This window comes from Lepidothrix coronata, unplaced genomic scaffold (assembly GCF_001604755.1).
Source record: "Lepidothrix coronata isolate B3197 unplaced genomic scaffold, Lepidothrix_coronata-1.0 Scaffold2, whole genome shotgun sequence".
NCBI lineage: Eukaryota > Metazoa > Chordata > Aves > Passeriformes > Pipridae > Lepidothrix > Lepidothrix coronata.
In genome coordinates, this window is record NW_016690182.1 from 557,800 (window position 1) to 582,319 (window position 24,520).

General features: G+C 40.3%; 2 protein-coding genes across 6 annotated transcripts in view; one reads left to right on the top strand and one right to left on the bottom strand.

Moving 5' to 3' along the window:
• MTMR1 (myotubularin related protein 1) overlaps nucleotides 1–15,565 on the top strand; it is a 37,586-nt gene extending 22,021 nt beyond the window's left edge. For all 4 annotated transcript variants that reach the window (XM_017816599.1, XM_017816607.1, XM_017816613.1 and 1 more), the window contains 3 exons: nucleotides 1,122–1,235; nucleotides 2,638–2,814; nucleotides 14,314–15,565. In XM_017816599.1, the coding sequence (XP_017672088.1) occupies nucleotides 1,122–1,235; nucleotides 2,638–2,814; nucleotides 14,314–14,478 (456 nt within the window). In that variant the 3' untranslated portion in view covers nucleotides 14,479–15,565. The remainder of the gene's footprint in view (nucleotides 1–1,121; nucleotides 1,236–2,637; nucleotides 2,815–14,313) is intronic.
• A 2,412-nt stretch (nucleotides 15,566–17,977) lies between these two features.
• CD99L2 (CD99 molecule like 2) overlaps nucleotides 17,978–24,520 on the bottom strand; it is a 32,488-nt gene continuing 25,945 nt past the window's right edge. For both annotated transcript variants that reach the window (XM_017816644.1, XM_017816634.1), the window contains exons 10-11: nucleotides 22,104–22,169; nucleotides 17,978–21,664 (exon numbers count right to left, since the gene is read on the bottom strand). In XM_017816644.1, coding sequence (XP_017672133.1) covers nucleotides 21,600–21,664; nucleotides 22,104–22,169 — 131 coding nt within the window. In that variant the 3' untranslated portion in view covers nucleotides 17,978–21,599. The remainder of the gene's footprint in view (nucleotides 21,665–22,103; nucleotides 22,170–24,520) is intronic.

Consider the following 24,520-nt stretch of genomic DNA (forward strand, 5'->3'; position numbering starts at 1 on the left):
TTCTGCCTCATGAATCTGTAGCTTTGCCTCTTAGACTTCTATAAAGATTTAGTCCTTTAGTGGGAATGAAAAAAATTTGTTTCATTTGTCCTGAAAATTAGTCTTTCATAACATTCTCTTTCATGTTAATGAGAGAAATGCTACTTAAGTTTTCCTTTAGTCTTCTCAATTTTTTATTCTTCTAAATGTCTATCATTCCATATCTGTGTTTGCAACCCTTGTCATACTGAACACAAAGTTATTTTGACACATCAAGCCACGTGTAGTCCTATTACAAAATTTGATGCAGGAGGACTTTTTCTATCTGAATGGTTAACAGCCCATGCAGTTTGCAGTGATTTCTTCCTTTATGATTCTTAAGAGCGCTACAGATTAAAAGAAACATTTTGAGTGTTTTCAGATTTCTAGCTCTTTTTCCTAGAATGTATCAGGTAACCTCTGCTTGTGAATAAAACAGCTGATGGTGCTCAGGGGAAAAACGGTTCTTTCATTTCAGATGTACAGGATTTACTTTCCAGTACAAAAGAAGAGGGATTAAAGGCTTATTGTATATGGCTGGTAGTAAACTCAAGGGGTGAAATGGAGAAAAGTAACTTACTTGGGTAGAAAGTTAAAAACAAATTTTAAATATATGTTAAGCACAATGTATCTGTAGCAGTCTTTATTATCTAATTCATGCCATGTTAGAAAAGGAAATAACTCTTAAATGCCATCATCTTCTTTTTTTTTTTTTTTTTTTTTTTTTTTTTCCAAAAAATGTTCTCTTGTCTTGTAACAAGAGATAAAAAGTATATATTTGAGGGTTTGCAGTGAGAACAGAGTACTGTTAGAGCATCTTAAAATGGATTGCTTTGTATCACCAGTTTCACATTAGCTAATGCCTGTACTCTAGTATGCTTGGATAATGAATGTAAAGTTTGTCTCGGAGAAGTATTTATGAAGAAGTACATAGGTGGAATGTATTGCAGTGAGAGTTACTGAAATTCCTGAGTTTTCCTTGAAATAATCTCTAAATAATAAGAAAAAAAATCTTATTTGGTTATTTCTTATGTCCGAGTTTCTTCCTTTCTATACTGCTTAAAGTAAAGTTTAAAGTAATTTTGCCAATTTTTTTATTTCAGTTTCCTGCAGCCTTTGAATTCAACGAGTTATTTTTGATCACCATTCTGGATCACCTTTACAGTTGTCTCTTTGGTACTTTCTTATGCAACTGTGAAAAAGAGAGATTAAAAGAGGTAAATAATTAGTGTTATGCACATTCTTAGTTTGCTGATTTTATAAAAGAATGCTTAGAATACAAGAGCTAAGAACATTTGAGCTGTGGGTTTGGGATACATTTGTCACATAGTCTTAAAAGACAATTTGCACATGAAATTTTCATGGTATGAGAAATATGTACTGAATGCCCTGCTATTAAATGAGGTGGCACTTATGTTTCTTTAGTTATTATCTGTTCAGGGTGTTGAGGGTTTTAGTAAGTTGTCTTGCAGGTGTTTTTAGCCAACATACACAATTATAAATAATAGTAATTATCAAATTATATTAGCATTTCTTTCACTATTTCCAAAGGAACTCAATGCTGACTTTACAGGTCACTTTAGGACATAGAAGTTATGGTTGAAGACTACAGAAATTTAAATTATCTAAATGAAATGAAATGAAATGAACTCATTGAAATACTATAGGTTTGTGGGGAAAAAATTTAAAATCTTGTTAATATTCCAAGTACACTTTTGCTTACTTGTGGCTTTGTTGTTTTAATACTTCATATTTTCTAAAGCAAGTTGCAATTCCGTACTACATTCAGCTTTGCTGTTTTCTTGTGGTTTGTCTCTGCTGCTTCTGTAGGGGAAAAGTTGCATGTAAATTCCACAAGATGGAGCTGAATAACACGTTCTCAGCAAGTGCAGTGTTTCCAGGCAGCTTTCTTTCATAAATGAATAGTCAGATGTAATTCTCAATAAAGAAATGCAATTTAAGACACGGCGGTAGTAGAAACACATGCTTTACAATGCTGAGGGAGTGTAAAATTGCAAGATGAATCTGATACAAGTTCAGGTTTACAATCTTTGATCTAACCATTATTATGCTGGTTAAATTTAGGGTAATACAACTTTCAGAAGTGCAAATAAAGGTAAAATAGGCAATTTAAAGCATAGTATCAATTGGTAGGAGCAAGTAGTATGACTGGGAAAATTGAGTAATTATTTTTCACAGGTGCTGTTTTGGATCTTCTAAACGACTGATCTCTTCACTGATTTTTCTTGTCAAAACCAGTTTATTTTTTTTGTTTGTTTAGTTGGTGAGTGTGTAGCCATATCTTTAAGTAGCTGTAAACATTGCTGTAAATTATACGCAGTACAAGTTGCTTTTGCTCATCTGGACTTAGTGTCTCTGAAAATAATATAAATCTCCTTTCTCTGTTAGCCTTGGACCAGCATAAGTGTTCAAATGTTTTGCTAAAGTTTTAAGGCTGTTTAATGATCAGCTACTGGAAGTGTTCTCAGTCACCTTGCAATTTTCTAGCAGATAAGGTAAATTTCACAGGCAGAATTACTGATATGTAGACATTAACGTCATACTTCAAGGTTTTGTAATCCACGTAATTAATTTTTTTACTATTTTTTTTTCCATCAGGAGGTGAGCACTAAGACTGTATCACTGTGGTCCTACATAAACAGCCAGTTAGAGGAGTTCACAAATCCTTTCTATGTGAACTATGAAAACCACGTCCTGTATCCTGTTGCCAGCCTGAACCATTTGGAACTGTGGGTGAACTACTACGTCAGGTGGAACCCGAGGATGCGGCCTCAGGTATGAGCTTTCACGTGTCTTTTATGTTTTAGTGAAGATCACAGAGATTAAGAGAAATTACTGGTTTTTTGTAGTGTTGAATGCAGCATTTAATTTCAAAAGTGCTCATCTGTTGCACGTATTTCAGCTGATAGGGAAAAAGGTGATTTTGTCAAAGAAGATGCAGGATGTGTTCAGACTTGGAAAAAGGATGTTTTCATTCAAGTCACCAGTAGAATAGGGAGTTACAGTATTACTGTATTGGCTTGTGAAAGGTAACAGATTAACAGTCTTTGATGTCGGAAGATTACTTTTATACCACTTCTGTGATACTTTATAACCCTTTTTAATACTTTTATTGCCCTTAACCTTCTTGTAGAGTTTTGTGTACCTTTGTTTTTAATCATGTTTTGCCCTTTACCAACGATGACATAAAATATAGCAGCAGTTTCTGAAAGAATTGGAGTATATAATGGCTCATTTTGCAGGCTTTCTAAACTTAGCACCACATAGATGCTTGTTTTCAATTGACCTTTACGATTTCAAGCTGGCAGACTAAAGATTAAACACTCACTATACATGCTCCTCGATTCATCCAGTTTTTGTTCTTGTAAGTAACGTCTGCTATTCAGATAAATCTCTAAATCTCGTCAGACAAATACTCCATATGCTCTCACGCTTAGAAGTCTGAAGGAAGAACATTCAGATTTTGTCACAGCCATAATATATCTGAGAGTGCTACACCATCTCTTTACTAAGGTAACATTCCGAGGTACCCCCCAGCATATTATGATAAATTACCTGTATTAAATGACTGCCTGAAAGCTGCTTTCATCTTGGAGTGTTAGAATGAGATGTGAGTTTCAGATTTATTAGACATCCACCAGTCAGAGGCTGTTGTAAAAGATGGTGTTCCAAGGTAGATTTCAAGGACAGTACACTGGTAGAAGTCCAAGTATCTGAGAAGTACCTTGTAAGGTCCTGGAAAAGTCTGGATTAGTTACCTTCTCACTGAGGTGTTTCCTCTGAGCTGCTTTGTTTCTCTTAACTTGTTAAAACTTTGAAAGATCACGTATTTTAAGTTTTACCATTTTTAAAGTAAAATTGTCAACTGCTTTTTAGCAAAATAACATCCTGTTTGCTGAACACCATTTTGGGTGGTTTATGTGCATTTTAGTGTAACTGACTGCAGCAGTGTCAGTTTATTACTTGTATTTGATTGAGCTCTGTAGGCCCTGAGAGCAAGCAGTCTTTGTAAACACACACGAAAGCTAGTCCTGGTCTGGAAGAGGGGAGGGTGGGGAAGAGATGACATGAGAAAATATCAGAGCTGTCATCTGCTTAGTGACAAGCCCTGCTCACTGTCCTGTTGGAGAGCACTCTGCAGGCACTTTGGCACGTGGGACCCACTGGTCTTCCCTGGTCTGTGAGAGCAGGTCCCTCAGATCAGCAGCCGAGGGTAATAAAATGTGATGGTCCTGGTAACTGCCTTAGCTTCACTACCATGTGTTTTTCTTGAAGTACTTATACAACTGTTTCAACTTTTTAGTTCTACCACATAAGCTTTGTCTTGTGGAGATATATCATCCCTTTCCTCTTGTCCCTGGCCTGAATATATGTGATATTTATGACAAATATTTGGAAGTGTTTCCCATCTACTTGGCTAAATTTGCTGCAGAAATAACAATCTTTTTGATGCAGAATTGCAGTCTAATTATCAAAGCACAAACTCATACAAGCAAGTAAATAAGCTGTCTTTAATCACAATATACTGTGTGCTTTCCTCTGTGTTTCCATTGTCTGATGTCACACCCTGTTAACTGATTCAGTAACATTCAGACTCACCCATTCCATGACAGAAAAAAAGACAATGACCCTTGTGATGCCCAGCAGGTCTTCACTTATCTTCAGTGAAAGAATTTCTTAATCAGTGAATTTATTAAAAGAATGGGCATCCCTGCATACTTATAAAAGGTGATTTTGTTGAATACCTTTTAATGTGTTCTCTTGGTTTTCAACTAAATATAAGGGAAAATAAAATAAATTTAATGTTAATGAAGAGCTCTCTGATGAATAGCTCAAGGCAACCTCACGTGCTGTTTCATCAGCTGAAAAAACATCTTCAGGAAACTAGGAAATGTTTATTGTTTTCTAGGAGCTCACCAAAAAGGAGAAATACTCAATAGGTGAATTTAAAGGAAGATGAATAATAATCCTTTAATATAATCAGAATGGATCTTTCATACCTGTTTTCGACCAACTTTGTGTTAGGGGAGAGAAAACTCATAAGAGCAGAGGGGCAGGTTTTCGTTTGAGGCAATATTTTAGGTTTTCTAATTTCAGCTTGATTAGTGAGCTTGAATCTTTAAATGGACTGAGAGAAGTTAATCATTGCACTTCATTGCCTTTTCTATTGGAAATGAGCATATATGACCTTTCATTTTTTTAATTTTAGAATTACTGAATGCCAATTTGATATAACCATTAATTTTTGCATTATTGTACTCTGTCTTCAAATATCTGTCTCATCAGACCTTTACCAGCGTGGTAAGGTCTGAGCATACTCTTAATTGCACTGGGACATACAGAGTTTAGGATTATTCTTATGTTCTGTAAAGAAAAGATTACATAGAATGATATATCTTTAGTTCAATCTGAGTTTTGTGGAAGCCTGAGATGGTGGTTTTGGTAGTGTTTAATTGCATCAAGAGCCCTGTTTATTTTGCACTGCAGTAGATCCTGTGCACTTAGGTGACACACAGCCTCTTTCCATACGGTTCAAAGCTCAAGAGTCTGAGAAGTGAACACTGTGGAAGATTCTAGGTTAAATGTGGATATTTCTTGTAGACTCCCCTTTTGCTAAATTGTGCTTCAGCAAGGTCATTCTAATTCTTAAGTGAAATAAAATGTTCTGTGGTTTGAGTTTGGAGGTGTTACATCATTATTGACTTCTTGTCCCGAGAAAATTAGATAGATTTAAATTCTATCTTACTTGAGTTCATTGACTGAGAAAACTTTTTTCAGATTTGTCCTTCCCTTCAGTTGGAGAAATGCATGTTTGTATATGACATCTGGAAGATAAGTTCTTCCATTCTCTCATACAGAGGTGTGGGCTCTCTGGGTACCTACTCCTGGGCTTTCAGATGACCCTACTAGTCTGGAATACATAACATAATATGATGCTTTTGAATTTTTTCAGTTGATATATATTTCCCTTTCCTTTTCCATGTAGTCATTCTGACCTCTTCTTGACACTGGTTTCAGGAGCTCTGGCTGCCAGATGTCATTAGGTATCTGCTTGGGCAACTCTGGAAGGTGGGGAGAGCACAGCAATTATATTCCTGATTATGCCTTCTGAAGCAGCAGTGGTTTTGAAGTAGTATACCCTTATCATTCATATGTGCAAAGCATGAGTAAAAGTTCTGGTCCTTTTAATTCAAGCTGTGTCTTGCTATGTGAGAGGCAAGGAAGAGAATGTATTTTAGTCACCAAATTTTGCATAGTCCATTAGGATGTGTTTAGTTGTTTTTATGCCTTCTGGGAAGTGGCATTTTAACCCTTGGAGGTCAGGGCTTAGTTTCGTTTTGGTTTTATGTAGGGTTTTTTATTCTTCTATGCCTGATCATTTTCCTTCAAGCTCTGTTCTGTAAATTTGGCCACAGTGTTAGTGATAATATCACAGGAATCCCTATCATTTTTTCAAATTGATTCTTTTCTTTGTGTGTGGACTGTCATCCAGAGTAAAAGGCTAGCACCATCTATAACCTAGAAATTCAGTTCAGCTACTGAATCATCTGCTGAAGGCAGTCCTGGAGCTTCTGTGAAAATCCAGGGAAAGTCTGTTGGTAGAGTAGCAGCTCACTCACAGAAATTAAAGGAAAAGGTAGGAATAAGTAAAACTGCTTGTTCAGTATATACAGAAATTACTGTAAAGCATATAAATAGCTTACAATTGCTGCTTTTATTTTATGCTATGTATAGAATTGCAGAAGGATTTGATGTGTTGAACAGTTGTGATCAGATGTCAGCTGAACTTCAGTGTCAAACACAAAATATTGTATACTGAAAAGAACAAATAACGTGCTAAGTGTCACTGGGAAAATTGCTGAAAATAAACTGGAAAACATAATTACTGATGTGCTTTATCCTGCATATAATAGGATAACATATAACTTACTGCATGGAACTTACTGGGGTGTTGATATTATTTATCACATTGCTTGGTGTGTTCCTTTCTGAGTATGTTGACATTGGTTGTAACATTTTTGAAAGTTCATACATTTGATTTTAACACCGCTTTGTGGCAGGACAAAGCCATTGTGTGGCTCTGGAACTGCTTGGCATTGCTGGCCTTGAGTCCATCTTTTTGCATGAAAGAATGAGGTGGGAGATGTCAGAAGGAGCCACTTTGTAGATTAGATAACTGAGTGTTGCCTAGCAAAGGAGATTTCATTCCTACAGTTAGCAAAGAGTTTCTTGTGAGATGGGGCAAAAGTTTCATGCAGTGCCCGGTAGTTTCTCTCTAACAGGGTGTCAGGATTTCTGCAGATAAAACTCCCAGCATTCAATTCATACGGAATAAAATAGAGACTAACTGCCTATCCTGGGTGCTGAAAGACTGTAGTTATTTAAGGAAAAAAAAATTGGTATCCTGTAATGAGCACAGCATCAGAACATGCACAGAATGAAACTAGTACTGTGCAAATTATCTTCATTTTTGTGAGTTTCTAACATATTTTGAAGGGCAAGCACTCAAATAATTGCTCTCATCTATCAGATGTCTAAATCTAAATGGGCTGTAGGTTTTAACAAGCAATGGCATCAGCTTGTAGCGTGTACAGTTTCCCAAGTCTGGTTGAATCTAGCAGTTGTTTGCAAAAATCTCTGTTCCAGTTCCCACCTGGTAGGATTCCTAATAATTTCTGTTTGCTTCTCCTTGCTTTTCCAGAAGGTTAGGGGGTTTTGGTTGGTTTCTCAGGAGCACACCTCTACAATAAGTGTGGAAGTATTGATTATTATTGGAAACCAGTGTCTTCATCATTTGAGACTGGCTTTTGCTGCGAGTATCCTGTAACTAGGCTTTAAAAGCAAGACTGTCAGAGTTCCAGCTCTTCATGAAGATGAGCAAAAAAGCTCAAGTGAAAGATACTGTTGTCTTTCCAATGCACAGAGTAGGTTTTTGGAAAACTGACAGTCCTAAGTCAAGCAATGAATTTAAAATAACCATTTTCCTCTGCAGCCTTTCTTCCGTGTTGCTAAAATAGATAAAGTGTGCTCGCTGAACAAGACAAAATGCATTCACTGTTGAACAATTTTCATTTGAATGACTGTCCTTGAGCTAGTACAGTAATACACACTAGATATCCATCCAATTAAGACTTGGCAGTACTATAAGTGAGTAGCTATTATAATTTCTCTTACACGTATCCTTGTGTTGACAAATTTTGCTGTCCAAAAGCACTTGAGGATCCTGAAGGATTCCTTGGGAATGAAAACCTGAAAATCAATACTGGAAGTGAACTGTAGTAATTCTGTGAAGAGGAAGGTTTGAATTTTTGAGGGAATGGAGCTGTCATATGTCTAGGTGGTTTTTGTATGGGATGTAGCATGTACATTGTATAGCATGATTATAGTTTCTGTGTGGAGATAATTTTAAAAAAACCCAACTTTATCTTTCCCAAGCAGGAATAAGTTGTTATAACTGTGAAATGATGTGTGCTGAGAGTTACACTACACCAGGTTCTGATTTTGAAGTATGTGGGTAATTCAGTTTAAAAAATAGTTTCGTATCAATGCTATTTTAAGCAATAAAGAATGTTTTTAGCAGTGTTCATCAGTATTTTTCAGCTCATTATAGGCAGTAGGTACCTTATATTTAAAGTGTAGGAAAAGTATCTGCTTTGGAATGAAAGAGGCAGCAAAGGTAGCTAATCAGGAAAGTAAAACCCCACCCATTTTAACTGGTTAATTTGCAGAAACCTACAATCCGTTCTTTCCCAGTGAAGAATGTTACTTGGCTAGCTCAATTTTGCAGCATTTTGCTGCTTCTTACTGGTTGGGGATGTGGTTTCAAGTATTGCAAGTATGATTAGCAGTGGGAGAATTATCTCAAGTCTTACAGGGAAAGAGACTGCACGTACCAGAGAGGAGTGCCCTGGGGATATAGGGCAGCTGGCAATACCATGGATCTTAGATACAAGTGTGAGTTTTGTTTTGGAATGATAAACTTCTAATCTGTTTTTTGTAATTTTTATGTGATTAAAGAAATCTATTTCTATTTCTTATAAATAGTTCAGAATTTTTTTATGAGGTTAACCTGTTAACCCACCAAAATCTGTTAAAATTAATGTAGTGCTTCACCTTTATGTTTCTACTTTAATTTTACAGGAATGTTTTGTTAAATCACGGAAATGAAATTTATTGTTTTTCAGCACACTGAGGTAATAATTTGAATAGCACAAGAAAAACACCCTCAAGAGCAATGGCCAGGCAATTTTCCAGCCCAGGCAAACCACAGATGTGCTGCAGGGTTAGGTTTCATCTGTGTAGGCTCCTCTCGTGCAGCAGAAGTAGGTCTGTGCTTTTCCCTGGCTTATGGACAGGAATAATGGACCTGGCTGTAGCAGCCAGGTGTTTGTTGCCTGGCAGCATCACTGTGGGGATGCTGGTGTGACAAAGGAAGGGCTGCACACTCTACTGAAATGTGTGGAGTGGAGCAGCACAAATAACTTGAATGCGTCTGGGTGATGGGTCCAGAGTCATCTTTTGAGCTTCCACTCCTAATTTGAGAGGCAGGATGAGAAAGTAGAAAACAGTACAGCTGCTGTCAGCCTCCCAACAAATTCATGTCAGGCAAATCAATTACGTGATTTCTTAACAAGACTGTAATAAAAGCTTGCCTTGGAGATACTACTTGTGCTGTGCAAGGACACACTTCTAGGGTTAAGGTGGTAACAAGATCTTTTAATAAACGATTTTCTTCAAACTTCTTGTTCCTTACAGAATCTGTCACTCTTCCACTTCCTTTTATTCTTAACAGTGGCAAAGTAAAGGAGAGCCTCGTTCACAGCAAGCCATTACAGGTGTTATTGTAAAGGTTGTTGGACCCCTTTTCTTCTGAAGAAGGCTTTGTTTGAGAGAGAAATGACATGCTGATATAGAATGGTGTGAGGTGACAAAAATGGAGATGGTTATCTGTAAGAATTTGCATGGAGTGATAAGAGGAGACACTGACAGCAACAGGTCTGCCTGGGGATACATCTTTAGGAAATGTGGAAATGAACTAAAGTTCTTTTGTTATTATTATTTTAATGGTTTTTGTGACAAAATTCATTTGACAGTGCTTCATCCTTTTACTTTTATTCCTTCTTCCGAGATGGAAGGAGGCTTCCAGAAAGCATCATAATTCCAGTTCTGTTTGGTTCTCTGAATGGTTTAATTAAAAACCAAAAACAAACAAACCCCCCCCCCCCCAAACTGCATAACTTGAGGTTGAGGGTTAGAGGTTTTGTTTGGGCATTTTCCTCTGTTTTCACTCTATCTTTTCCCCTTTGAATTTGTTGGGTTTTTTTTATAAACGAGTATTACAGTAGCAGCATTGAAGACATCTGGGGGAAAAGACAGCTCCCCATGCCAGGCTGATTTTCAAGTCTTACTATAAGAACTTCTGTAATACTTCAGCTGCCTCTACCACCTTTTCCTTACCCCATGAGTATGTAATTTTAGCATGAACCTTTATCACTAAAAAATCAGTCATTGCTGCTTGAAAATGCTCAAGACTTTTCTAGACTGAATCTGACTTCTTACTTCATGAAATTAAAGTATGTGTTGGGAGTTCAGTGTGTGAAACCTATTTTTGGAACTGTTTTACATCAGTGTGCACCTACATGATGCTGTGTTACTGGCAACCAAAAAGAATCTTTCCTGGGAAAGACTTGAAATAGAAAACCCCTCGTGTTTACACTACTATATGAAATGGCATGGTGGTATTTATGTAGAACTGTCTTGCAGTGTTTACATCTAACACACCCTTATTAAAACATGGCCAATAATTTTTTTCCAATTATAAGACCCTTCTCTGCCTTGCTTACAGCTTTGCTGGGCTCTAATGATTTGTATTGAGTCACCAAGTATGTGTGTCTGACTGAATTGTTTTGTAAAACTTCATCCAAGAAGGCTCAGTTGCTTATGGGAATGTGACTAAGAAAAATGTTTTCCCATATGAAAATATGGTATTGTGAACTTCTATTGGGGTGAGGGGCTGTTTTTCTGTAAATATTCCATCTCTAGGGCAAACATGGGATTTTAGCAAGAGAGATTGTGTTTCAGAAACACGCCTGCTCATATCCTGGAAGAAATTCATCCAATTTAGAGGTCTGAGGCTATAACAATCTCAGTGAATTCTCAAGGACTGAGAATAAATAAAAGGACTGAGAGAGAGAATCTGTGAGAGAGTTATCACTAGCTGGGAATAGGATCTAGGACTGAATAATGCTCCAAGTGCTGGAGGTGTTTGCTTTCTGTTCAACCCATGGAATACAGTCTGGGAAAGTAGGCTGGAGGGGACATGCCTGCAGACAAAGGAAGAGTTGTCCCGTGGGAGAGAGCGTGATGCTGCTCCAGAGAAATGAAGTTTCTCCTTGCCTTTCCCCCAGGATTCCTCTGTTGTAAGGGAGCTCCCCTGGAGCAGTCATTCTGTGTGTGCTCCTTATTTACTGGGTGTCCTACTTGCTACCCACTTGGCCCAATTGCAGAATTCCCAAGTTCTCTGTTAAACCAGCTGGAGATCCAAGGTACACAAAATCAGGGAGGTGCCAGCTTCAGGTCCTTGTGTGTACAAGTGGAGTGTTAGTACTCCCATACCTCATTAGGGTGCTGTAGAAATAAATTTGTTTCTTGACATGAGATGAAAGTACAGAAGAGGAAACTTAAACATCTTAAGTTCAGAAGAATAAATAAAAGATGGGGTCAGACATTGCAAATAAAGCTAAATATTGAATAACTGCTCATTAATTAAGTAGCATCAAACTGTGCACTGAGTAAATGAGGAATACAAGGGGGAAGGCAGTATTTTAATGTTTATTTAGCCAATGATGTATGGTAAGGCTGAATTGAGTTTGGAGAAGTCATCTTCATTCTGACACCTCCTAATTTTTTGAGAGCATAATTTTGCAGTCTCAGTGTTGAAGAGTTTTGTGTGTGACTTGACTAGACACAGACTTTTTAAATGTCATTATTATTATTTAGCTAATTTATTTAAAGGCAGTTCTGCTCTTCAAGGTGGACCTGTGGGGACAACAGCACTTGCGTCAAAGTTGGAGCGTGTGTCTGTTGAATGAGGTTCTGGGAATGCAGAAGGAGGATTGAGATGTGCAACCACGCTTTTCCTCCTTGAAGCACTTTACAGAGCGTGCCAGATTGTGCAGCAGCTTTTGTGTAGTGTATCCTGAAAGGATTTGTGGCAGGTTCCCCGAAAGCTGGTTGTGTGGAACTGCTCTTTGTGAGGGCTTGAGCCCTGTGCAGTGGAACACAGCAGCCAATGCCCGTGTGAAAGCTGTCTGAGAGAAATTGGCCTGGTCTGCTGAGTCGTGATTAAGCTGTGCAGAAATCAGGTGTACAGATCTGCCGTGACCCAGGGCTTGTGTGACTAATGATGCCAATGGTAAATCACTGTGCTAGGGACCTAAGTGTTTCGGGGAAATGTCTTCATAAAGAATTGTGAAGTGGCAGTCTGTGAGGAAAGGATCTTTTATTCAGGGAAAAAAAATAAATGCAGGGGTTGCTAATTCCAGAAAGTCTCAATCTGCACTGAAATTTGAATTTTCCATAGTATGTGTTAGAGCACCTTGGACAAGCTTCATCACCAGACTCGGTTCTGCCATGTTTCTAAGTGTATACACTTTCTGTAGACTGCCTCACAGAAATGAGATTGGCTTTCTGGAGGGTGTGCTTTGTGTCTGATTAGTGAAGGAGGCTCTTCTGTAGATTTGTGGCCTCACTTGCTGAAGAGTTTGTATGGTGGATGCAGGATAAAATTGCAAGAGAGGGAATTCATTGCACAGTGTAGGCAGGGCTCCAGGGTCACTGGGAACTTGGTGGTGTGCAGCGATTGTTCTGCTGAAGACTCAAAAAGTTATGCTTTTAAAATTGCTGGGGATGACATGCTGTATGAATTGATGACTCCCAGGGTACTGGGAGCAGCACTTTTTGAATACACTGAAGTTTCTGTTCGTAGGCTAAGCCACAAACAAGAAAAAAGTGTATGGCCAAAAAATTGTTGACCTAAAAAGACTGCTGGCACTATTTTATTGTTTTAAGTTAGAACCAAAGTTGGAAATTAAATGGTATTTTCCTGTGTCAGAAACATGAGTGTTAGGTTCTGAAAATATGGCAGTCCATGGATTTTGCTGTACTTCCTTTAAAAAGCCAGAATTCAGAAAAACATAACTTGTGACTCAGTTGTGGTTGATGGCAAGAAGAGAAACCCTTTCTGGTGTTTGCTACCTCCTTCACATAGCACCATGTGAAAATGGCACACTCAGGTGTTCATCCCAGCCCTGTAATCACTTCTAAGCAGTAGGAAGCAATAGTGGGTGAATGCAGTTCCCTGGAGCCTGGCATTCCAGCAGCCCAGTGACAACATCCAGCAATCCATAGGTTTCCCAGTGCTGCATTTCCCCATGATTGTTGCATCAGCCCCATTAAATTCTTTTCCCATCTTGCTGTTTCCAAAAATTATAAACAATTAGAGTTTATATAGGATAAAATAAATTAAAAGCAATTTACAGTTAAACTTTTTTGGCCTTTCTGTGGAATTTGGAAGAGGGGGAGGTCTCTCTTTGCTTGTCTGAGATAAAAAATCCAGCTGCAAAACCTGGTGTGGCTTGAATCTTCCTTTGGCCATGATATAGTTGAATGTTTCAGATGAACATGAAAAATGCTGAGAACTCTGGTACAGGTGGTGCATCTCTGGTGTCTGTTGCGTACTGTCAGAAGCAGAGGCAGAAACCTGCACAACCCACTTCTTCTGTGAAAGGTTTATTGGAGTGTGACTCTGGGAGGTCCAGCACAAGCACTATTCACTTGGCTGCTGCACTTTTCTCACTGGAAGGGGTCAGGCTCTTGGAAAGATGCCTGGTTAGAAGAGTAACAAGATGCTCCATATGGAGCCAGCTTTGTGGACTCTACTCTCTTTATATAAGTCCTGCCCCCTCAGGCAGGGGAAATAGTTCCCAGGAAAGGCATTTTAAGTTCAGCTGATAGTGGTATTGATAAGGGATACAGGTACATTTATTGGAATATGTTTCACTCTTCTGAATAGATTTCCTGCTGTGTTGTTAAAAGGGGACAGTTTCCTGAAATGCTTCATTTTAAATGACTAAAGAAACACTTTTCCTAGATACTGATATACTGAAAGATGTTGGATTCCTTGTGTTACTTTAAGGCAACAGCAGCAGCATTGCTGGAGAAGATAACTCACTACAAGAGTCAAAGTAATCCTCTTCTTTCTTTACCTGGCAGGTTCCAATCCACCAAAACCTTAAAGAGCTCCTGGCCATCCGGGCAGAGCTTCAGAAGAAGGTTGAAGATTTGCAGCGGGAAGCTGCTACACGTTCCATTTCTTCCTCCTCTGACAGAGGTTCATCTCCCTCCCATTCTGCCACGCCAGTGCACACCTCTGTGTGATGTGGAACAAAAGCCATGTGAAAAAAAGCAGTATAAGGTAATACAGAGAGGAGGGTGAAATGCTTTTCCCATCACAAAAGGATTGTGAGTGACTTGTAATTGCTATGATCTACATGCCTTATTCTGTGTCTGATATTATCACAATGAGGCCAAAAAGAGCTTCAATAGATGTGATGTATTTTCTTGTTGGCAGTTCCCACATGTGTTTTGACATTCTAGCTAAATCACCAATTGTGAAATTAAACTTTGTTTTGAGCAACTAACAATTTAACCATCCTAAAAAGGAATCCATCTGCCAAGCAGACAGAAAAATGCCTCTCACATTGCGTAGGGTACCATGCCTGGTTGAGAGAATCAGATGAAATGCCACATGATGCTTACACAGAACGTTTTTCTGAATGGGAGCTCCTTATTTCACTCAGTAATATATATATATTTTTTTTTGCTAGAGCGATTTATTTTTTTTAGGGTGATGCACTTGGAAATTGATTTTAAAATAAATGTTTTCCAGTGTAGTCAGTTTTACATTTTGACTAAATATGCCATTAAAAGTGGATGCAGTTAAGCTGGATTTATCGAGTACACCACACTGACTTGTATGATGTAATATATTTGGTAAAGCATGTATTTTAGGTTTTTTAATGCCTTTTGTACAAGTTGAAATAAAGTCTTTTGACTGTTTAGCTTATTGTTCAGTTTCAGCCTCCTGGGCGAGGGGTAAACTTACTCATGTCAAGGTCTTGTACAAAGTAAAAGTTTGTTTTCTAGCAAATGGTAATATTTGGGGTTGGAATGACACCCAGCTGTGTAAATTGTATAGTCTGTATAGCTCCACATTGTTAAGTGTGTTTTGTTTCAGAGTGTACACACAAAATGCAAAGCTGTGTGCATTTATACCCATGTGTATGTGATGTTAAACATATGCATCCTCCCGTGGGTTTAAGCTGTGTGTTCAGAAAATGGATCCTGCCTGTCCAAAATCTTTTGAGGACCTTAACTTGCAATGACTTTGTTTGACAAAGTTTTTGAGTAATATGATAATAATTGGTTTTCTTGAAATAAAGCCTCTTGGCTTTTTGTTTTTTAAGTTCCTACTAGCATTTATTCCGTAAATGAATAATTTAACTGTGTTTTCATGTAAAATATACATTCTCAACTTACTTTCATCTCCCTCCCCAAAATACTCATATCAGAGAGATTTGATTACTGTAACATTCCACCTTTTAGAAAATTATTCAGTGGCCTTCCTGGAAGGCCCAGAAATGGTGCATGCTGCAAATTTTCCCTGGATTGTTTTCCTTGCCGTGTTTCAATGAAAATGTGGTTCTTCTCCTTAGGACACTTAAATATTGCAGCTCTGCTTTTTGACTCATGCTTGTATTGCTCTGAGTTCTGCTGGTGGGAATTAAGCCCCATTCTTAAGAGCCAGTTGACTCCCTATGCTGACTGTGGGTTTCAGTGACTGTGAGTACTCATTTGTTGCTGCACATTTGTTCCTAATACGTGTCGGCGCTTTTCTGTCTCATTCTCTGCAGTAACTCCACACAGCACGTAGTTAATGAGCAAGGTGAGCTGCTGAGCACTTTCCTGACTTCAGCTTGGAAAGGCTGAAGTGCTGTATCCAGTCTTAAACGTTTACTGTGCAGAGCAGGGTATTTCAACATGTCCTTTTTACTGTAGTGAATGCTTTTTATAATAGATATTCACGTACAAGAACAGAGTTTAAGAAGGCTTGCAATGTTGCATCTCTTGAACCTCAGGCTTTTTATAAAGACATGAAAGATGTTTTTCTGTAAAAATGGTTCTGCTGAACAGTATGCCAGCAGTGAATTTTACATTGCCAAAATATGTTGAGATGGTATTGAATTAAACTCTTCCATACTTTGGATTTCCTTGACATTTTAACTGTATATTAAAGTAAAGCACATTATCTCTAAAATGCAGTGCTAAAGAAAATCTTTTGAAGTTTTTCTCTTTATTGGTGCTAATAATCACAACATTTTCTCTGTAATTATTGCAAAAGTGATGACTGGATTAGCTTGGACATTCTGAGATTTTTAAAGCTTGGATTCCTAGAGCTAAACTCAGAATTTGGTTTTGCACAGAAGAACACCAGTTATTTCAGCTGACTGGCTGCGTATCCACCAGTTTCAACACAGCTCAGCGAGTCTCTGATCTGCATGAGAGCACTGGGGGAGGGTCCTGGTGTCCTGTGTCAGCACAATGGATGGGTTTGTACGTACTTCACATGGAAATACTCAAAGGTATTCTACAGCTCATATGTGCTAGTTAATTGAAGAGGTCACTGTCACCATACTCAGTCTGCTTCCTGATAATCAGATTTTTTTCCTGTTGATTTAACAACTAATTCTGTCATTACTTTTTTATTGTTCAATAAGGCGGTATGGAATTAGTTAAGGAGAGAGCAGAACCCTGTTCCCTGTCTGATGCACTTTGGACAGAACTATCAACTTCTGGTTTAAAAGCTGGAACTTTTTGCTTTGATTTTTGGTTTTGACTCTGCTGGATATAAAGGGAATGTGCAAAGACAGCAAGCAGTTGTGTTTGGCCTGTAGGATTTTCCTGTTCTCAGTGATGTCATTGACAATGTGAGAGGGGGAACAACCCACATCCAGTGTCCCAGAGTGGGATGAAGCCTTGGTAACCAGCTGACACATTTTTTGCTGGTAGAGTAAGTCAAGTGAATCATCAGCATCAGACACTTTGCCATTATAGTTGTTTCAGAGCTGAATTTACATTTCTTTCTCCTTTGTAGATAAAAGTAATATTTTGTTGTTTCATTAAAATGGAAGAAGGCTTTTAAATCTGGTAAACACTCCTATCTGCCTGGTTCTGTTCCCTGCAGAGGCAGCCTTCTCAAGGAGTTAAAGCTTTAAACAAGAAGTGTTTCATTGCTTTCATTTTCCAAGAAAAGCTGTACTAATTCATATGCTGTATTGTAGTAACACCAAGAACAGCTGGTTCTCTATGAGCTGGAAATGAGACAACAACTCTCATTCATGTGCATTAAGCCCCACAGCAGAGGACATAGTGAAAGGGGCAATTCAGATTATTCCCCAAGTGAAGCATTTATGGTAGAAAACAAAAAGGAATGTCCACTTGCAAAGAGATCACATCTGCTGAAGTAAGTGGGTATGTAGAGAGCTTTTACCTGCCAGATCTTGTGCAATTGGGAAGAAGGAGTTTTATCTCCACAAGAAGCACGAGTCAGAAGTAGCTAGTTTGAAACCACCCTTTTTGACTGTGAGACTGAGCATTGCATCATTATACAAAGGTCAAAAGCTTAGTTTGCACTGTGTGGGAGATTCATCTAGTGGGTGTGAAAATCCAAAAAAAACTTTCCTGGATTTTGCAGGAAACCTAGGGCAGCGAAGAATGTAGTCACAGAAGAGGTGATGTACTATAAGGATATAGCCCACCACTTGCAGTTTACTTGCACCATGAAAAAAAAAAAAGAGAAAAAAAATCAAGCCTAAAATGTCTTACTAGTCAACTTGGTTTATTTGGTGTTTTCCAAAGGTAGTCAAATTCTGATTTTCCCCCCATATCCCTTACATGCACATTAACAAAAGGAATCATTTTTTCTTAGAGCGTAACATTCAGCCTCTATTTGGAACAGGTTGCTTCTGCAGCAGCAAACAATCTGCCTTCCTTTAAGTGAGAACTTCACTCAAAAGAAAAGAATTCTCTAATTTCACAATCCCGTTGTTTCTGAACTTCCTTTGTTCCTGAACCTCGTCTGTTGCAGAAGCAATTTTTAAAGCCTCAGCCTGTCGACTCATCCTATTTTTTCAGAATCTGAAATGGTATTGTGGACTAATTCCACTTTTATCACAACAAATGAGTAGTTAAGGATGACAATAGAGCACTTGTAAGGGTTAGTTAGTGGGGTTGCATGAAAATGACTGAGTTTATAGTGCCAAAAATTTGAAATTCATGTCAGAGTATTCTCAACTGAGGAATCTAAAACAAAGAAAGTACTACAGTACTGCCAAAGGAAAATGCAAGTAATTGAGAGAATAAACAACAGAAAAAGAGCCAGCTGAATTCTTTCAGTTCTCTCTTTTCTCTGTCATTGACAAACCTTTTCTGAATCATTTTATCGCCATTAAAAATAGCTTTAGTTAAGCTGAAGAGAGGTCATTAAAAAAGCACAGGTAGTACAGAAAGTCTCAGGACATCTCTATATATAGGTTTTGGACTCATGAAAAAAATCCCAGTTTTCCAGTAGTTTGTGGCCTTTCTTTATAAAGTTCATACCATATATACAGAACTTAAATGCAGGATTTTTAAAAATTCCATATTCAGATTTAAAGAGAATATTAATTAAATGAAACTAGAAGTCAGTGCTGGGTCAGCTGTTCCAGAACTCAGATCACTACTAGGAAAATACACAGGAAGCCTCTCAGTTGCTATAATGCCTAAAATATGGATGATGTATAAAATCCCTGCTTCTCAGAGACTGGTCTGGCAGTTCAGATGGAGAAGGGGACAGCAATAATTTGAGCCTTTGCTGACATTTCACACTAAGACTTTGACTTTTGTCCAGTTTTGAAGAGACCAAGTTTAATTTCCTTACTGCAGCATTTGCCAATATTTTCCTATTTGAAATCCTAGAGAAAGAGATCTTGAATCCCGTTACTGTAAATTTTGCGAGTGTTCTCTTTCACTGTGCATTTGTGGATTTCCACATACCCAGACATTACACCAAAGTCAGAGAAAAGCCCTGGGCATAGGAGCAACTTCTGAGTCCCAAAAACTGGGTTGGGTTTTTCAGTTAAACCCCTTGCTGCCTTTTTTTTTTTATTTTAAACTGCAGAACTGCAGTATTTTGAATTAGACTCGTGTTTCCTCTATGTCCTGATGTAAGAGATTCCCAAAGGAGCAGTAGGGGCTGTGTTCTTTGAGTCACACTGGACTCTGTTGCACTCTCCTCTGGTCAAACAGGGAGAGCAGGGGAAAACCCCTGACCTGCATCTCCAGGAACACGGACATGGGCAAAGGGAAGAACGGAACAGTGGTCACTGGATCTAAGCTGGGAAAGCGGCTTCTAGTGATCATCAGTGCCATGCTGTAACATTTCATCTACAATAACTTCCAGAAAACACATTTCATGCTACAGCTTTCAGATGTGTTTGGGTAAGAACAAAAAACAGGTGCTGGTGCTTGGGACTGGAGATTCACAAACTCAGCTGGGCTGGCATCAGAGCGCCTGCACGTGATGATCCAAATCCTGCAGACCACACTTCCTCCATGAAAACCCTTCTCTGGGAGTAAGCACAGAGTGCATCCCATCTCTGTTTCTTCTGCTTCTGTTATGTGAGCAGCCAATAATTAAATATTTTTCTTTCCTATTCCAAACACATCCATAAAACAAAGCAGCAGTAGTTCGGAGTAGTATTGTTTTAGCCTAAGTGTTCTGAATAGTCAGGAGGCACCTTATAAACCACTGTAGCTGTTCTGCTAGAGCTAGTGTAAGGCTTTAAAAATGCAAGTGTTAAAAAGAGCATAAAGAATTGTGCAGCTATTGCAAAATACTTAACCAAGTTACTAGGCAATTTCCTTCCAAATGGAACTGTTAGGCAGCGATACTCCTGGGCTGATTCCCCTCCTGGAAAGGCCTTCTGGAAGCCATGTCTACCTGAAAGCTGTGAATTTGTACATCAAACTGAAAAGGTTGGGGTTTTTTTAATACATATTCACAAAATATGGGGTTTGCAAACCAATACAAAATGCTCACATTTTAAGTTTACATATAAATAATGAGTACCTCTTACACTATGTAAAGTGAAATTTCATTCCCTTGAGAGCATGCTTTTTAAGTAATCATTGATTTGGACAAGTGTACTGGAAAGTGGCAGTATCCACATTTTAGCAACAATAAAAAAGGGTTGGGAAGAGATTAGAAATCTAAACAGAAATTCTTGGAAGCTAGTGAAGGTCGGGCCCGGCAGCCGTTTGGCAGTGCTGCAGAGGGCTGCCTGTGCACTCTGTCCTGGGGCAGCCCAGTGTCCTGCTGAGCACAGCCCAGTGCTTCCCAGACAAGCAGAGCAGGACAGTGATGGAGGACCTGTCCTCAGGAGATTCTGCCTTTTTTTAAAGGTTAGTCAGTGACACAAAGGGTGAAGCTTAAATCCTTTTTCTGCCTCTGGGTGCCTGGGAGCACTCTCAATAGTTGCTGATAAAAGGAGAAGGGGGGACTGCATCTTTTTAAGCCTGGCTTCTGTTCTGGTACTGAGCGTTACAGGTCTTAACAGATACCTCCTTTGTTTATTTTCTTTTCGGTTAAATCTGCCATTTGTTCTAGTGTGACTGAGATCTGAACCTGTCCTTGAAAGCATCCAAACACACACAGCTTTCATTGTGGTGACAACTGAAGGTATCTCATGTCACAAAGACAAACTGTATCATTTCTGCTCCGTTCTGATCTGTAGCACAGCAGAGCATTCAAATGGCATGTGCTAAAAGTGAACACTGCACACACTGCTTTTACCTGTATTTGTGACTTGGCATGAAAAGCAGGTCCTCTGATTTGGTTGAGAAGCCCAGCGCTGTGTGGTGGTGGTGAAGCATCCTGAACTCCTGACTTCGGAGCAGGGCTCAGCCCGAGGCCCTACATGAGGACCTACCATAGGCACTTCATTTTTAGGTGTAGCTACACTAAGGACTGCAATCCACCCTCAGGAAATGTGCAGCTTTCAACCCCGCCGTTGGAAGTGATGTGCCCAGAGCTGATGGCAGAAGTTGGCTGGAGGTGCTTTGCAGAGGGCTTTGCATGGTTTGGCTTTGGATTGCTATTTACAGGCACTTCACTGTCCTCATACCTGTAAGCTCCTCATTGACCACAGCTGAAGTACCTTCTCTGGGTTTCCATACAGCTCCACACCAATCCTACAGTATTACTTCGATGTAAACATAAACCTCTTTACAAAAAGTAAACACATGCTACCAGTCTAACCCTAAAGCCTAGAGCAATAAGAAGCCAGTTCAAGCCTAAGTACACATTAAATAGCTTTGGAGTCAAATTAAATAAAAAGCTAAATTACAAGCATGTTAAGATCTCCATTGCTGCTGAGTACGTTCTAGCTCTGGGTCACGCTTTATATCTTCGCACTGTCTTGTTTTGGTGGTTCTGCTGACTGCGTTTCCAGGACTGAATATTTAACTAGGGAGAAGGAAAAAAAACCATGAGTACAATAGCACATGATGGAACCAGGGCGCAAGCAACGGGCGCCCGGCACTTGCTGATTGTATGTGACATTGGAAAAGCCTTTGCAGCAGCCTTGATTGTCTGTCACTGAAAGAAGGATCACGCTTCTCTTGTGCAAGACACTCGATGGCTGGATACATGAAAGCTAAATATTAACTGCCATCGTTTGCAGCATGAGCTCCTTGGGCTTTTACCATGGCTTTCCTTTGTGTGCAATAAAGGGGGAAAATCGCTGCGGTGGGTGTTTCACAAAAAACTGCAGCACCGCCTAAGCAGTGCCCTCATCAAAGGGACACAGCAGCTCCGTGCAGCACCAGGGACTTTAAAGAAGTCCCTGGGTAAAGCAGCTTTTGTGGCCAGATGCAGGCAGGGGTAAGGGACGCAAGGCTCTCACCTTGGGGCTCCTCGCTCACAACAGCTTCCATGTTTTCTCCTTTCACATACTCCGCGTTAAGTCCCTCTGAGAAGTATAATGAACAGAGTGAGATGGGAAGGGTATGAAGTAAAAATTATTTTCTTTGATGCCTTAAAAACTCTGGTGATGGGCCTGTGTGCTGTAAAAGCCAAGATGCCTTTTTGCAACCTCCTCTGCAGTGACAGCAGAGCAGAAGCCTCAGTAACCCACAATCGGTGCTGAGAGACTCGCTGGGTTTCAAAGTGCCCACAGACTCTCCTGGCAGACACAGCTCCCAGCAGTGGCTCTTTTGTCTGAGGCTCTTGCTTCATCTTTATCACGCGAGGCAGCACAGCTAATTCCTGTGCTAAGGCGCTCAGCCCGGAGTGCGGGGAGGAGGAGGAAGGTTTCCCGGCCGGGACTGCTGTGCAGCGGGAGCTGCGCCTCGGCACAGAGATGTGGCACAGCCTCATTAAAAGCTAAGTTATGCAGAGCTTCCAGCAGCAGTTCAGAGCAGGGCTGTGGTGATGAAGCAGGATCCCAGTGGGGTGTCAAATCCCGAATAAGTCCCTTATTTAAATGCAAAGAAGTTCCCAACGTTTGCAACAAGTGGAGCCCAGGCTAAGGAGCGAGGCTGAGCTCTGCTGGGTACAGGGGTGGCTGCACGAGGGTGGGCAAGGGGAAGGGGATGGCACTGCTCCCTGAGGTCCAGCTCAGAGCTGCAGGTGAATTCAGACAGTCTGGGGTGTGCCATGGACCTCAGGCATCCTCTGCAGCTCCCTCTGAAGGATGAGTGAGGGGAGAGGCAGAGGTGGGAGTGCTGTGCTAAGTGTAGCATCCGTTAGGGAGGGACCAGAGAAGGGGAGGGGATCGAGCTGTTTGAGAAGGAAGCTTGAGGCAATCAGGCCGTGCAGCACACATTTTTTAGGCATCTGAACTTGTTTGCACATCTAAATGCAGCGCGAGGTGTGGCAGAGACTGGCTGTGCCTCACCACCAGGTTTGGATGGGGTTCACTGGTATCTGCCGATGCAAGAGGGAGGCACAGAAAGGTGCCAGGGCCAAGCCAAAGCAGTGCCATAGCCCAGGGGCACAGCCGGTACATGGCAGGTGAGGTGTAAGATAAAAAGGTGGGATGAAGAATTCTAGGGAGCACTGTAAATGTCCTTCAGAGGAATCAGCAAATGCTCCTCAGAAGCGACTCAAAGCCGAGGAGCAGAGCCGCAGCCTCGGCCCTGCAGGACAGCTGGGCAAGAGAAACAGCCCAGCCTGTTCCTCCTGTGCCAAGAGAGTGGCCACTGCACACCACCACTGCCTCCGCCCTGACATGTGTTTTGCTGGGATAAGACCAAATGCAATTTATGTTTTTCAATAAAAAGCCACTTTTGCAGCGGCTGACAGCTCTTAGATTTCTGTCATGCATTGCAATGCGTCTAAGGCCTGACATTAGCCCAGCATGCCATGTCTGATGGCTTAAATTAATCCTCCTTTATAATTAACTTTAATTTCCTGCCGCCTTTCTGGGGCTTTGTGTCTCTCAGCTTCCCCCTCATCAAAGCCTTTACTCCTTTTTTTTCTTATTATTTATTCTTGCCAAAATAACATTTAAGTGGGGGGAATATATAAGGGGTGTTTCATTCCATCACATTCATTTGACTTTTCCTGCTGATCTAATTTACCAAAATGCTGTTTGTTTCAGGCACAACTGGGAAAATAGCACGATTCCAGCAGAAATTTCCAACCCCAAACACCCTTTCCCTAGAGCAAAGGGGACTCACAGGAGATTTCAACTGATTAATTTAGAAGGGAGCTTCTCCCAGCTGTTTGCAACCCCTCTCCTATAACGGGCTGCAGGAGCCAGGTGGGTGCTGTGGGCTGAGGCTGTCAAGCCACTCCTGCAGTGCTTGCACTGAGCAGCTTTGCAGGGCACCTCGTGCAGATGGTATTTTCTGTGAACAGGAAGTTTTGCTGCTTAATTTGCCCTTAAGTGCAGGGATTGCAGCACACCTGCTCAGGGTGTGGTGGGCTGAACTCCCTCCCGGGCTGCCACAGCTGCAGACACTCCCTCTGCTTCCTCCCCTGCTGCCTGGTGAGTTTTTACTGCCTCTGAGATTTTGGAGGATATTTTTGGTTTATTTTGGGGTGGGTTTTTTTTTCATATTTACTGTGTTTGGTGTTGATACTTTGGTCTTGGGCTGTGACTGTCTGTTGAGGGTGTGAGGGGCCATGCACAGCCCCTGGGGTGGCAGGGGGTCCTGGGGCTGTCACTGCTGGTGGGTACCTGCTTGTGGAAAGCCTGATGTGGTGGAAGGGGGGGGCTCAACGACCTGTGCTTGGGGCTTTGTTCTGCCAGCCTGGGGGCACTGGGTGCCTGAAACCCCATCTCCAGGCTGGAAAATAGCAGTGGGGTTCAGGGGG